A 13,426-nucleotide genomic window follows, 5' to 3' on the forward strand; every position below is an offset into this window, starting at 1 on the left:
TTGTTTTCCTAGCTTTTTTAATTTTCATTTGAAACCAAATGAATTTTTATTTGTTGCTTTGTTGGATTTTATTTAGAGTTAATTATATTTTGGGTTAATTACTCTAACACCCTGTTGAAGTATACTAGTTTTTACCATAGCCACAATGTTACTACACCCTAGCCCTAAAGTTTATGATTTCATTAATTTAGAAAAAATAGTAAATTACTCAAATAATCTCTCTTCTTCATCAAACCCACGTCAATCATCAAACCATTATTGAGGTTGAAGGCTGCCTTCTTCATCCCGATCATTCGCTCTCTTTGGCTCCACGATCCCAACGGTGGCGATGGTGAAGGGGCGGTTGGCGATAGTGAAAGGGCGGCGATGGTGAGGGTCGATGACAGGGAGGCGGCTGGCGATGGTGAAGGTGCGGCGGTGAGGGTCGATGACAGGGAGGCGATGTGGGGCGATCGGTGGCGGTTGGTGATAATGAAGGGGCGATCAGGCGATGTCTGTGGCTGGCGACGATGACAGGGAGGCGATGTCGGCGACGATAACAGGGAGGCGATGTCGGTGGCTGGCGACGATGACAGGGAGGCGATGTCGGTGGCTGGCGACGATGACAGGGAGGCGATGTCGGTGGCTGGCGAGCGGGGCGGTTGGCGATAGTGAAGGGGCTATTAGCAATGGTGAAGGGGAGTTTGGTGATATTGAAGGGGCGATCAGTGAGGGCCTCCGACATCAATATCAATGGATCAATATCAATGGTGACGGCGATCAGTCAAGATCTTGGTGAAGGGGGCAATCAACGATATACGGTGAAGGAGGGGGCAATCAGCAATCTTGTATACCCTATTCTCAAAGTTATATTTTGAGATTGGCAACGGTGAAGGGTGAAGGGGGCAGCGATCTTGTAATACCCCTATTTGTGTTAAGTGTAAATAGAAAAAAATATTCACACATATACTCCCAAACCATTATACATGTACTCCTAAACCATTTAAATATATTGATGTTCCACTTAATCAATATTTTATTATATATTTTGATTAAATAATAAAATTTTGATTAAAATAATATTAAATTTGACTAAATTAATAACTCAATTAATATATATTTTTTAATGTATTGACTCCTAAACTATTAAAAATTTCTTAAACACTGCTTGATTCCATATTAACTAATTAGTTATCAAAAATAGTTTTCATCTCAGATTAATTAAGAGGTATATAACTAGATTAATCAATAAAAATTTAAAATTTAAGTATTTTCTTATTGGTTATTGTTATAGCTGTTTCTCTACTAATTTATTATTATTTTTTGAAAAGTTTCTGATTAATTTTATTTAATATTATTTAAATTTAACAGAGAGAAATTAATAATTCTTATTGAATACTAGAGTTTAAGGTTCTAAGTTAGATATATAAAAAATTGATGATAGTTGAAATGTAATTATCACTATTTGTAATTAGCCTGGCATAAACTTTTTTATTTTATTTCTAATTAGATTTGATATGTGAAAATGGGTTGCTGGCGGGCGATCCGACCGCCAGTCCGCCTAGAAAATGGGACGGTTCAGATTTCTTCAACCCAATTTGAGACCAAACTCTTTCTTGCCCGGACTCCACGACCACCCCTAAGATCAAATAAAACGAGGAAATGTTTTTATTATTATTATTTATTGATAGAAATCCTGTGGGATACGATGGAAATGCTTTGATTTCGTAGAGAGGTGAATATTTCTGGAGCGGTAATGGCTTGGAGGAGAATCCTCGCGAACGTACAACTCTTCCCAAATCCTCTCTGTTTTTTTTTGGGTTCATTTTCATCTTCTGAGATGAATTCAGTATTGAGTTGATCAGGAATTTTGAATTTGATTTTAAAATCTTGGTATCGAGAAGAAGTTTTAGTTTTGTTGATTGATCAAATAATTGTTAGGGTTATATCGGGAGTATAGTTTCTCAATTTTGGCCCTTTTTGCTGCTTTAATCCGAAGGACCTTTGCGATACCTATCACACTCCTGTTGTTTGATTGTTTTCTAATATATATGTAAATGTGGTGGATGCTACCCTTTAGACCATTTGATTAGGTATTAGGTTTATGGCAACTCAGGGAGGTTTTAATCTGGAAGTCTCTTAGTTTGATGGTTAAAGCTCGTCCCGATCACCTTTCATGCTCAGAAAGGTGATCTATAACTAAATTAAGGAAAGCATACCTGGTTGGAAAGAACAATTGGGTAGTTGACATGGAATAATGATAGCTTAGTGGTCTCTTATTTCATGACTCATCTGTCCTTGGAGTGACTTGTCTATTAATAGTTTCGAACCCCCTGATAGTTTGAAGTTTGAACTTATTGGAATTGGAAGAATTGGAAAAAGGCACAAGAATTGTTTATGACTATAACTGTAAAGTGCAGCGATTATTAGCACATTTTGTTTGTGAGCTTTAATATGGCAAACTGTGAACAAATATATTAAGTTATTAACCGTCAACTTCTTATCTTTATCTATTTCTGTGGAACTGTCATCACAATTTTAATATCCTTGTACTATGATGTCAGTTTTTTTTTTTTGGTGATAGGCGGCAAAAAATCAATTGGAGCGGCCATATTTTTATGGGTTATGGAGTCACTCCTGTCTTGATACATTCAACACTAATGGTGGTGGAGGTAATGTAGAATTTTTGGAAATTTAGCTTTCTACACGGTCTTCATCTAGTTGTTTCACTAGGGATGGATCTTTCAAGATTAACAAGTTGGCACTTCTATTGATGGAATATTTTGTTTTCAAGAAAATGAAGAAGAGGATCCACTAGCTTCTCTGCTAAGATTGTAGACTTGTTAAGTTGTTAGTTACCTTATGTCCTTCTTTTGAACAAGTTGGGTTGCACTTGTTACTTGATTAAAGCCAAATAGTCATCATTTGACTTTTTTCCAGTATTTCATCATTGCTAACAGGTTCGGCAACAAAGTAGTCTCTTAATTCAGTTAATCGTATTTATATTGTATGTGCTTGCTGTTTGCAGGAAACAGACTTAGAAATTTCCAACAACGATATCAATCAAACTATGTTGGTGGTTTTCTCAGTTTACGAGATATGGATGGATCAAATGAAGTTACTTTGCTTAAACAACTTTACAGAAGTGATCCAGAAAAAGTTATACGGATATTTGAAAATGAGCCTTCATTACATTCTAACCCTTCAGCACTGGCTGAATATGTGAAGGCCCTTGTCAAAGTTGATAGGCTGGACAGAAGTCCATTGCTCAAGACATTGCAAAGAGGTAAATAGGTAATAAAAACATACTGTTGTCATATTTTGGCTTGATCAGACATGCATGTAGTATGTCCTCTATTACAATACGTATATATTCATTACAAGCTGGTGATGTTTTGATTTCGAATTTATTGAGTTCATTCTTCCGAGTTTAATGACTTCTTGTTTTTGCACCAGAGAAGCATGTCTGGTCTTTTCTTTAGGTCCAATTTGCTTAATATGAGTTCCGTGACTCCCTAGTTTGCTTCTTAGTGTAACATGAGTTCTCTGATATAAATTTATGACCTTTAAGTCCATGCAGTATCTAGAGTTGTAAATACTGAATATAAACTGTATGTAGTGCTAGCTAAACTCATCTCCCGTTTAGCTTGGAGAATGCATCCATAATACTTTTAACTAGCACTTGTGCTTCCAAATTTTAACCTTTATGCATTCTAGTAAGCGGCCTGATGTCATTGCAGTGTAGACTCCATTGTGAGAACTCTTCCTTGTGAAGTCTTATTAACAGTCCCTTGTTTCTGTTGTTTCAGCATGTATTACTGATATTATGCTTCTCTTATGAGACTTGGGTAATCTATACTAAAAAATAAATGTTTAGGCATTGCTAGTTCATCAAGTGAGGAGAGCATGCACACCTTTCCTGCATTGAAGAATGCGGACAAAATGACGAAGGATGGAATTCTTGGCACTGCAAGTGCTCCTGTTCACATGGTGACAGCAGAAACTGGTCATTTCAAGGAGCAGTTATGGCGTACCTTCCGCACTATAGCACTTACTTTTCTTCTGATTTCGGGCGTTGGTGCACTCATTGAGGATAGAGGGATCAGTAAAGGTTTGTGGTTTTTTAAGATATCAGTAGTATCTTTCTAATAAAATGGTCTTATTGATTTATTTTCTAGTCATTGAAATATTTCTTTCTGGTGTTAATGCTACACACTACATAGGCCTTGGTTTACATGAAGATGTTCAACCGATCATGGATTCTGGAACGAAATTCAGTGATGTGAAGGGTGTTGATGAGGCTAAAGCTGAACTTGAGGAAATTGTTCACTACCTTCGTGATCCTAAGGTAAAGGAGGACTTATTAAAATTATCATTATATATACTTGTTGTCTTTCTGCCTCAATATCTCAGTCAAGTTTCTTGAATACTATACTTGTATTCTCTATCCAATTCTGGTGGTAATGGACTTGCTTTGATGTTCTTGTGTGGTTTTTAAGTTGATGCATATCATGAATTTGGCTTCTAGATCTAGCGTGTGAAACTATCTTTTTTATCATACCTTTTTCTTGATTGACAGGCATATTTCATTTTTCAGATGAAGCTGGTGTTCTCCACTATCAGTTAAAGAATCTTGTAAATGATTCCTTTTGCCCATTGCATATACCTAATGAATGAATTAACTGGTCAGATTAGATTGACCAATTAGTCCACCCTTTGCTTTACAGTCTGCAACTTCAGCCTCTAGAATGTTTGCTTCTACTTGTCAGGTCTTTTTGAGGTTTTATAGTCATCAATTTATATAGTCTTTACTGAAGTCATTAACTCCTTTTTTTTAAAATGCTTTCCATCACATATCTCAGCTTATATTTTTATTTTCTATTTTTTGCTCCACTAATGTGAAGCAAGTGACTGTTTTTTACTTTAATACAAGCTACATTATATGTGAAAAGAATCTTTATGTATGCTAAATTTTAAGTCTTGTTTGTATTCCAGCGTTTCACCCATCTTGGCGGCAAGCTCCCAAAAGGTGTCTTGCTTGTTGGCCCACCTGGCACAGGGAAGACTATGTTAGCAAGGGCTATTGCCGGAGAAGCTGGTGTTCCTTTCTTTTCATGCAGTGGTAGTGAGTTTGAGGAGATGTTTGTGGGTGTGGGAGCTAGAAGAGTTCGGGACCTCTTTGCTGCAGCAAAGAAACGATCCCCCTGTATAATCTTCATTGATGAGATTGATGCCATAGGCGGAAGCCGCAATCCAAAGGATCAACAATACATGAAGATGACCCTGAATCAGTTGCTTGTTGAACTGGATGGTTTTAAGCAGAATGAGGGGATTATTGTCATTGCTGCAACCAATTTCCATGAGTCACTGGACAAAGCTCTTGTCAGACCTGGACGTTTTGATCGACATATTGTTGTTCCTAATCCAGATGTTGAGGGTCGAAGGCAGATTTTAGAATCCCACATGTCAAAGGTATGTACATAGTGTTCCTTTTATTATGTCCAACTGTCTAATTTGAAATATGCTTGTCTTTCTCATGCTCCTTCTATGTCGTTGAGTTTTGTTGGCACCACGGCCACACTCATAGTGCTTTAGTATGAATGGGGAGTGCTAGGAGTGTTGGTCCTTTCAACTATTTTAATATTATTTTGCTGCAGGTCCTCAAGGCGGATGATGTGGATTTGATGATCATTGCCAGGGGAACACCAGGGTTCTCAGGTGCAGACCTTGCTAACCTGGTGAATGTTGCTGCCCTTAAGGCAGCTATGGATGGGGCGAACGAGGTGACTATGGCTGATCTTGAGTACGCAAAGGACAAAATCATGATGGGAAGTGAACGCAAATCAGCAGTGATCTCAGATGAAAGCAGGCGACTGACTGCATACCATGAAGGTGGGCACGCCCTTGTTGCCATCCACACTGAAGGAGCACTCCCAGTCCACAAGGCTACCGTTGTTCCTAGAGGAATGTCTCTTGGTATGGTTGCACAATTACCTGAGAAAGATGAGACCAGTGTTTCACGGAAGCAAATGCTTGCAAGGTTGGATGTCTGCATGGGAGGTCGAGTGGCTGAAGAACTTATATTTGGGGAAAATGAGGTGACTTCCGGTGCTTCATCAGATCTCCAGCAAGCGACCTCCCTGGCCAGATCCATGGTTACAAAGTATGGGATGAGCAAGCAGGTGGGTCTTGTTTCACACAATTATGATGACAATGGGAAGAGCATGAGCATGGAGACAAGACTGCTTATTGAGAAGGAGGTGAAGGACTTCTTGGAGAGGGCATATAACAATGCGAAAACCATTCTGACAACTCACAGCAATGAGCACCATGCCCTTGCAAATGCACTTATAGAGCATGAAACCCTCAGTGGAGCCCAAATCAACAAGTTATTATTCCAGGTTAACAATCAGCAACAGCAGCAGCAACATATTCTCAATCCTCCACAGGCCAGTCCAGCTGTGTCGACTTCGCCCCCTTCTGCAGCTGCATCTGCTGCAGTAGCAGCTGCGGCGGCTCAAGCAGCGGCAAAAGCAAAAGGAGTGCCTGCGGTGGGATCTTAGAAGCAGAATAGCTGCTGGCTAACATTTTGTATAGCTGTCTAAAGTTGGGACTGATGCGATTAGAAGTCAAGGTAATGATATTTGCGACTGGAGTTGAGCATAATGTATTGTATGTAACATTTTGTTTTTTCTCCTTGATTGCCATGAGCCACTAGAACATGCAAGCTTGTGTCAGTCATTCAGCTTTTGGATATGAGAGTTTTGTGTTTGCTTATCAAACTAATATCCATTCAAATCAAACCAGTTTTATCCTGATCAGCCAATTCTAAATGTGCATCAACTGTTGCATGCTTTGAAGCAGATTGCCTGTACGAATTGGAGTTGCGAAAACATTTTCTGTGTCATCATTTTCTAATGTGCGTTTCTTGTACATGAATACGCTTCTAGCTTGGGATGCAGCCAATCAATTTCTCTACGGGTGGGATTCAGAAACTCTTTTATCTGTGTCTTTTTAGACACTTGGATGAGCGATGAGTAACCAATGGATCAATCATTTCATAGTAATGGAACTGAATGTTAACTTATTAGAACTAAGGCGTGAGCAACGCAATTAAATTAACTGCCAACATTCATTTACAAGCACAATTGAATCTAGAGAGAACTGCAAAAATAATGAGAAAGGGCAATGTCTCAGTGAGAGCAAAACAATGGTTGGTTCTAAAATGGATCACAGCCAGCATGTATCACTTGAATTCGAGGCAGCATAAAGATGGTCACTGTTCCAAATTTTGCAGGTTCGTCCTCAATGCTTCAATAACTGCTGAAAAGTCTTGATCACTGAGGCCGCGGGACTTGGCTACTTTGTAGAGCTCGTTCGCAACTGCGGCAATAGGAATTGGCTGAGATACCGATTCAGCCAATCCTAAAGCAAGCCTCAAATCCTAATATCACAAATGCATTTCAGCTGGGATATGTAGTCAAATTCATTTCATACGTGTGCTCTCTGTAAAGTCAAAAGAATTGCAAACCTTCTGTTGATGTTTTAAAGGGAATGCAGCAGGATATGTGGCCTTAACCATTGAAGGGCCCTTGACGGAGTACATAGGTGCGCTGATAGCACCCTGTGAAACGACCTGAAATAGATAAAATTGAGATAAGGCCCAGCAAGTAAAATTAGCTGAAAGTTTGCCATTGAGATGTTTCTCTTTCTTATTTCTAATCAACCTCAATGAGAACATTAGGGTCCAGCCCTACTTTCTCACTCAAAAGTAGTCCTTCTGAAAAGGAAGCCATCATACTGCAATAATGCAATAATGCAAAAGGTTACCAGATTGAAATCCGTTCGAATCAAGAGATCATTATTCTGTGTTAAGTTATGAACATTAAGAAAGTCCCAGTTACCTTCCCATGATCATATTAACGACAAGTTTCATTGCTGCACCATTCCCGACATCCCCAAGATAGAATCTTGACTGAAGAAGATAAAACACATAGTAAGAAAAGATAAAGATCATAGCCACTGATACAAGCAAAGAAGGAACATTCAAAGATAATATAAAATAGCAGAATAGAGATGTTAACCTTCCCCATGATGTCCAAGAGTGGTGCCGCTGTTTCATACAAGGATGCATCACCTTCAATATTACAAAAAAGAGGAAAAAAACTTTAGGTATCGGCAAGTAATTACCTCATGGTAATGTTAGAACTATTAAACGAAGAAAATGTGAAACAATATATCACTTGTTGCATCTAATTTCAAAGCATATCCCGTCAGGCAGTAAATTTCAATCACAACCATCAATACTAGTAAGACCGAAAAAAAAGGCCAAGGGAACACACAATTTACCTGCAGCTAGAAATATAAGCTGTGCATCTTCTGCAGGCTTTTTTGAGCCTGAAACTGGAGCCTGTTAAGAAGAGTACTATAGTTTGTATTTGAATTATAAGTATACTGGCAGAAAATATTAAAAATTTGAACAAAAATAAAAAAGGCCGACTCCATCAAAAGAAATATTATCACAAAATTATGGAGACCAAAAAATACCTCTAGAAATGCTGCCCCTGTATCTCTAATATGTTGGCTAATCATTTTAGAAGTGGCACCATCAACAGTTGATACATCAACATACCTGTGATTGTAGGAACAAAGACAGAAAGAAGCAATTACAGAAAGAAAGACCTACCTTTGACATGAATGCTCATATATTAACTGATCAATTGAAGTCCATCAAACAAAGAATATTTGAAGGTAAAATCTACCCTTTTCCTGGGCCCATTCCTTTAGCAGCTCCATTGGTCCCACATGCAACATCAATCTATTCGTGAATATCAACCATCAAAAGTTTCAAAACAAAAAGATTGTATCAAAATTTACAAAAGAACAAATAATGGTAAGTTATACATACTGCACTATCAGGGTCAGCAAGCATGGCAAATGTCACATTGCAAGATGAAGCAACTTCTGCAGGTGAAGGTTCATATCTGTCAAGAAAGATTGATATGTTATTACCTAAGTACATCATTCTTCAATCTAATACTTATTTTTGTCAAGTTGGTTGAATACATGGTCAGAGTTCCTATTATAGAACTTCCACATTCTAAATTTCTAATTGCATTTAGTTTGCATTCAAGTATTGATCTTGAATAAAAAGATCAGTATCCATGTTAAGGAAATAAAAGTGCATAGAAACATCAATAGGTATGATAGAATCGCAGAGATTTTTCATAGGGTTGAATAAATTAAAACTTGATAGAAATTGCAACTTGCACAACATACTTTGCACCAAGGTCGATGAGATGGTCGCACTTGCTCTTGGTTCTATTCCAAACTGTAACATCACATCTGCAAAATAATACATAATTATGAAAAATGCATGGTAGTTTTGAGACTAAATCTTCAAGAGGAAAAGGTAAGTCCAAGGAAAATTGAGCTGTACAGTAAAACCATCACACATAGACAAGCAACTAAATCAACTTTAAGTACCTAAATGGATATTTGAATGGTAATCTCTTTTCAACTAACAACAAGTAAATTGTATTTACCCAGCCTTTATAAGATTTAATGCCATGGGCGAACCCATGATTCCAAGGCCTAAAAATCCAACCCGACCTGCGAATCCTCCTCCTGCAACATCAAAAATAAAGAATCACAATCATAACAAAGGACAGGATAGCTTAAATCTTCCTTGCTGAAGAATCCAGTGCAAATTTGGCACATTTTTGGCCTTCTACTCACTATTCCATTGCTCCGGACGACACATTGAGGCAATCGTTACCTTGTTCTAAAAACTTTGAATTTATCCAAGCTAATCCCAGATAAAAGGAATGACACCAAGGAGGAAGAGTTACTACCTTTGGGGGTTGCATCCGAAAGCTGCGAAGAAATGGCAGTGGAAAAGAAGGAGCAAGACCGAGGAAAAGGGGATGGGCGCAGTAGTGGTGAGATGGGCATTCTAGGGCAGAAGCTGGAAGACATCGCCATGGACGACGAAGGGCGAAGCAAAGAGCGAGTTGAGGCGAGGATTTGGGAGGAGAAGGGAAAGGGGCAGTCGAAGAGGAGCTCGGCCTTCATCCAAGTTGGGCTTGGAATTTGTGGGGAGGTTTACGTTGTTTTGGTGCTGGCCCTTTTCGGATAAGGTTAGTAGTAAAGTCTTTACTATATATATATATATATATAAGATGATGAAAAATCTCTGGATTTAATAATAAAATTTATTACAAGTACGGACGAGTATTTTTTTTGGGGGGCCCCCTCGAAGCTTTTACAAATTAATATATATATATATATATATTATTTATTAAATAATAAGTTTTAGTGTATACCTTATATATATAATTATGTACGCAGTTTTATATGTTAAAACGAAAGAAAGTGTAACTTAAAATTTATTTTAAAAAGAAAGGTGAAAAATGAATGGACAGTTATGGGTGTTGGCTGAACGGGGTCAACAGCAGTTTGAGGCGTGCTTGCTGAAAATAAACGGCACGCGGAGTGGTAGCCACCGTTGCTGTTGTAGGACCCACGTCTTATGGGTAATTTTAATTCTGAATTCTGTACACCTACACGGATTGCACCGGAATTTATTGCACTGCTGGCCGCACGTGGATCGCTACCCTTGTAATGCGCGACGTGTCCACCGGCTGTATAATATTATTCTGACACTAGACGATACTGGAGCCGAACGCAGGAATTTGCTGTAATCACCATACACGACAGTCGGACACCCTATGATTGGCTGCTGATTGATTTCCTAAAATCGCGCTGCAGATCATCCTTTGTAACGGAAGACTAAACATACCGATAGATGGAGGTTCGACAAAATTAAAAGGTTAGAATAGCTGGGTTGTCAACATAGTCTTTAATTACCTACTCTTGTAAAAATGCCAGCCACCTTAAAATTTCCAGCACAATCCGTCCGCTAGTCAAAAAGCTTCCGTTGAAGTGGACTAATTCCCTTTATTCTCTACGCATGCTTCAGTGAAATGAAAGACAAAGATAGCTTTAAAAAAATTAAAGGAAAGAGAGACAGAGACAAAGATAGATTTCTTTCTTTTTTTTTTTTTTTACCCTAAGAATTTGGCGTAGACTTATGAACAGCTGAAACATAGATAGTTCTTCAATTTCAAATATATTGTCTTGTTTTTCGGTTTGGAAGTTGGAGCTCTATTCTGTGAAATGACGCGCATGGAAAGGGACAGACAATTATGCTTAGAATTCTCTAGTTGAAGATTTTGTATGGTTCTAATTCATAAGTAGATGATGATCACATATAACAAGTGCATTCATACATGACAGGAGTAAGCAGATTCCTACACTTGTGAACAAAGCCTTTTTCACAGGACAAATTAAAATAAATTGTGTATATTTTTAACTGGTTGTGGTTGGTTCATCTATATACGATTTAATTCTTGAGAGAGTTTATTCATAGGTTCAGAGATAGACTAGTTTCTATGTATCATCTATAATTACCCTCTGGAATGCCTGACAATAAAAAATAATCTAAGATAGATGAGCTTAGATTAGAAGGAAAAGTAATAATACCGTCAATGCATTTCCTTAAAAGATAAATATGGGTTGTAAAATACGCATTAAAATGCAAGCTAACAGGGATGCGTGTAGAAGCACGCAATCTCATGAACGCATGCAATAAACAGTGTTCACTGTATACTAGTTCCCTTCCTCTGTTCTCCTCGGGAAAGAGATAAAAGAGGAGAACTACCTTTCTTACCTCCACAACGGTCAACAGCTTACACGTACCCAGTTGGACCACCATCCTACGCCGAGTGGTATACCACTCAACCTGCACGTTGTGGACTACCACCACATCCCCAATATATATAAGTATATATAATTTTATTATTAATTTAGTATTATTACGTCAACATAAGATTATCCACTGACAATGCATCCCCTTTTTCCCAACTCTGTAGTCTAAACATGCACTTATTACCTTCACCTTTTTCCCCTCCATAAAAAGCAAATTACATGGAAGGACGGAAAAAGGTTTCTAATTAATTCCACCGACGACGACACTCGTTTTTGGTTAAATAAAAAATAACATATCTTTGAGGGACGGGAAGAGAAGAAGAAGAAGAAGAAGAAGAAAAAAAAGAATAGAAGAAATGAAGCACTTGTCTGTACCAGTTTAATAATACCAAAATAAATAATTTTTCTCCCATTTTTCTTAAAAGGCCCAGTTCCAGATCTTGATGCGTGGCTTACACTTGGCGGCGGTGGAGGAGGAGGGGGAGGCGGCGGCAGTCTTTGTCTTCTTCTCCACGGCGGCATTCAAGCCTTTGCACGTCACCCTAATCCCGATCCGCTTGGATTTGAAACTCCCGATCTTGAATCCGACCTTGGTTTCGAGCTCGATTTCTAGTGGGAATCTCTTCTTCTTCCTCAGATCCGATGCATCCGTCGGATCTAGGCTCACAGCGGAGCTCGACACAGCGGCCTTGAGCACTGTGGTGTTCCCGGTTTCGTGGACGAACCCTGGGATCGACCCGTCCCCGAGTCCGATCCCGTCGGAGTCGGCGGAGATCGCGATGTCGCCGTAGACGAAGACGACCTTGCGGTTAGGGTTCCGGGCTGTGACGGTGAAGTCGAGACGGGAGTTGAGGACATCGGCGGAGGAGATATTGAGGGCGGAGAGGTTGACAGAGGAGACGGTGAAGGAGGGGCGTTGGGGGTGGTAGAGGAGGTAGAGCACGCCGGCGGCGATGGCCGCGAGGAAGACGAGAGCGATTAGAATTAGGGTGAGCCAGAGGCAGCAAACGCAGCAGCATCCCCGGCGGCTCCTGCGCCGGCGAGACGTCAGCGGCGGCTGGGGGCGGTAGGGAGGCCGGCCGGCGCCGTACTGCTGCGCCTTGGTGGGAGGGAAAGCCGGCGGCTTCACTGCCGGGCCTCCGCCGTTAGCGACGGTGCCGTTGAGGGGTTTGGGAGGAGGGTTCGGAATCGGCTTGGAAGACGAAGTGTAAGCTTTATCCCCCATAGTGAAGACGACGGAGGAGGAGGAGGAGGAGGAGGAGGAGATGCGGTGAGGGGCAGTTAGTGTTGGATTTATAGGAGTGGTGAGTAGAATAGTGGAGAGGAAGATTCGTTTGCGGGGGTAAACTCACCAGTAGGGTGAGTGGACGAAATCCGTGCGCTAGGATTCGTGCTATGGGCTTGATGATAGCGATAGAAATGTGATGTGAGAGTGAGAGAGAGAGGGAGGGGTGGGCTTTAACGGATAAGAGAGGGAGGGGTTGAGGGAGGGTGGCTGGCACGAAGGCGTGGGGGGGTGTGAGTTGTGATTTCGTTGTCTAATTTTGGATACGACGGGGATTGGGGATGGAATTTGGTGTGCGGTGATTTGATTGCTTTCTAGAGAAGAGGGAGATAATAGCTCATGATTTATTATTAATCCACCGGTATTTTAGTTAATTTAATCCAGTAATTGTTT

General features: G+C 39.8%; 3 protein-coding genes across 4 annotated transcripts; 1 reads left to right on the forward strand and 2 right to left on the reverse strand.

The window, feature by feature from the left end:
* The first annotated feature begins 1,599 nt into the window (after nucleotides 1-1,599).
* On the forward strand, nucleotides 1,600-6,800 carry LOC140761675 (ATP-dependent zinc metalloprotease FTSH 5, mitochondrial-like). Of its 2 annotated transcripts, XM_073099140.1 has the most exons (7): nucleotides 1,600-1,762; nucleotides 2,564-2,651; nucleotides 3,008-3,265; nucleotides 3,857-4,090; nucleotides 4,203-4,327; nucleotides 4,975-5,451; nucleotides 5,637-6,800. In XM_073099140.1, exons 1-7 carry the CDS (start codon nucleotides 1,736-1,738, stop codon nucleotides 6,540-6,542), a joined length of 2,115 nt encoding a protein of 704 aa, XP_072955241.1. In that variant the 5' UTR covers nucleotides 1,600-1,735; the 3' UTR covers nucleotides 6,543-6,800. The 2 variants fall into 2 exon arrangements, with proteins under 2 accessions (XP_072955241.1, XP_072955322.1); XM_073099221.1 differs by lacking the exons at nucleotides 1,600-1,762; nucleotides 2,564-2,651 and having other exon boundaries at nucleotides 3,133-3,273.
* A 280-nt stretch (nucleotides 6,801-7,080) lies between these two features.
* Nucleotides 7,081-10,123, reverse strand: LOC140759945 (glyoxylate/succinic semialdehyde reductase 2, chloroplastic). The gene is made up of 12 exons (XM_073096669.1): nucleotides 9,834-10,123; nucleotides 9,525-9,606; nucleotides 9,259-9,324; nucleotides 8,888-8,963; nucleotides 8,742-8,797; nucleotides 8,527-8,611; nucleotides 8,329-8,389; nucleotides 8,064-8,116; nucleotides 7,884-7,954; nucleotides 7,707-7,779; nucleotides 7,511-7,615; nucleotides 7,081-7,423 (listed from the first exon to the last, which is right to left on the reverse strand). Exons 1-12 carry the CDS (start codon nucleotides 10,051-10,053, stop codon nucleotides 7,256-7,258), a joined length of 1,116 nt encoding a protein of 371 aa, XP_072952770.1. The 5' UTR covers nucleotides 10,054-10,123; the 3' UTR covers nucleotides 7,081-7,255.
* A 1,748-nt stretch (nucleotides 10,124-11,871) lies between these two features.
* LOC140759954 (NDR1/HIN1-like protein 13) lies at nucleotides 11,872-13,142 on the reverse strand. Its single transcript, XM_073096681.1, has one exon. The coding sequence runs from the start codon at nucleotides 12,971-12,973 to the stop codon at nucleotides 12,167-12,169; it is 807 nt and encodes a 268-aa protein (XP_072952782.1). The 5' UTR covers nucleotides 12,974-13,142; the 3' UTR covers nucleotides 11,872-12,166.
* Between the last annotated feature and the right edge of the window lie 284 nt (nucleotides 13,143-13,426).

The sequence above is a fragment of the Typha angustifolia genome, chromosome 1 (assembly GCF_048772165.1).
Source record: "Typha angustifolia cultivar Huaian chromosome 1, ASM4877216v1, whole genome shotgun sequence".
NCBI classification, from domain to species: domain Eukaryota; kingdom Viridiplantae; phylum Streptophyta; class Magnoliopsida; order Poales; family Typhaceae; genus Typha; species Typha angustifolia.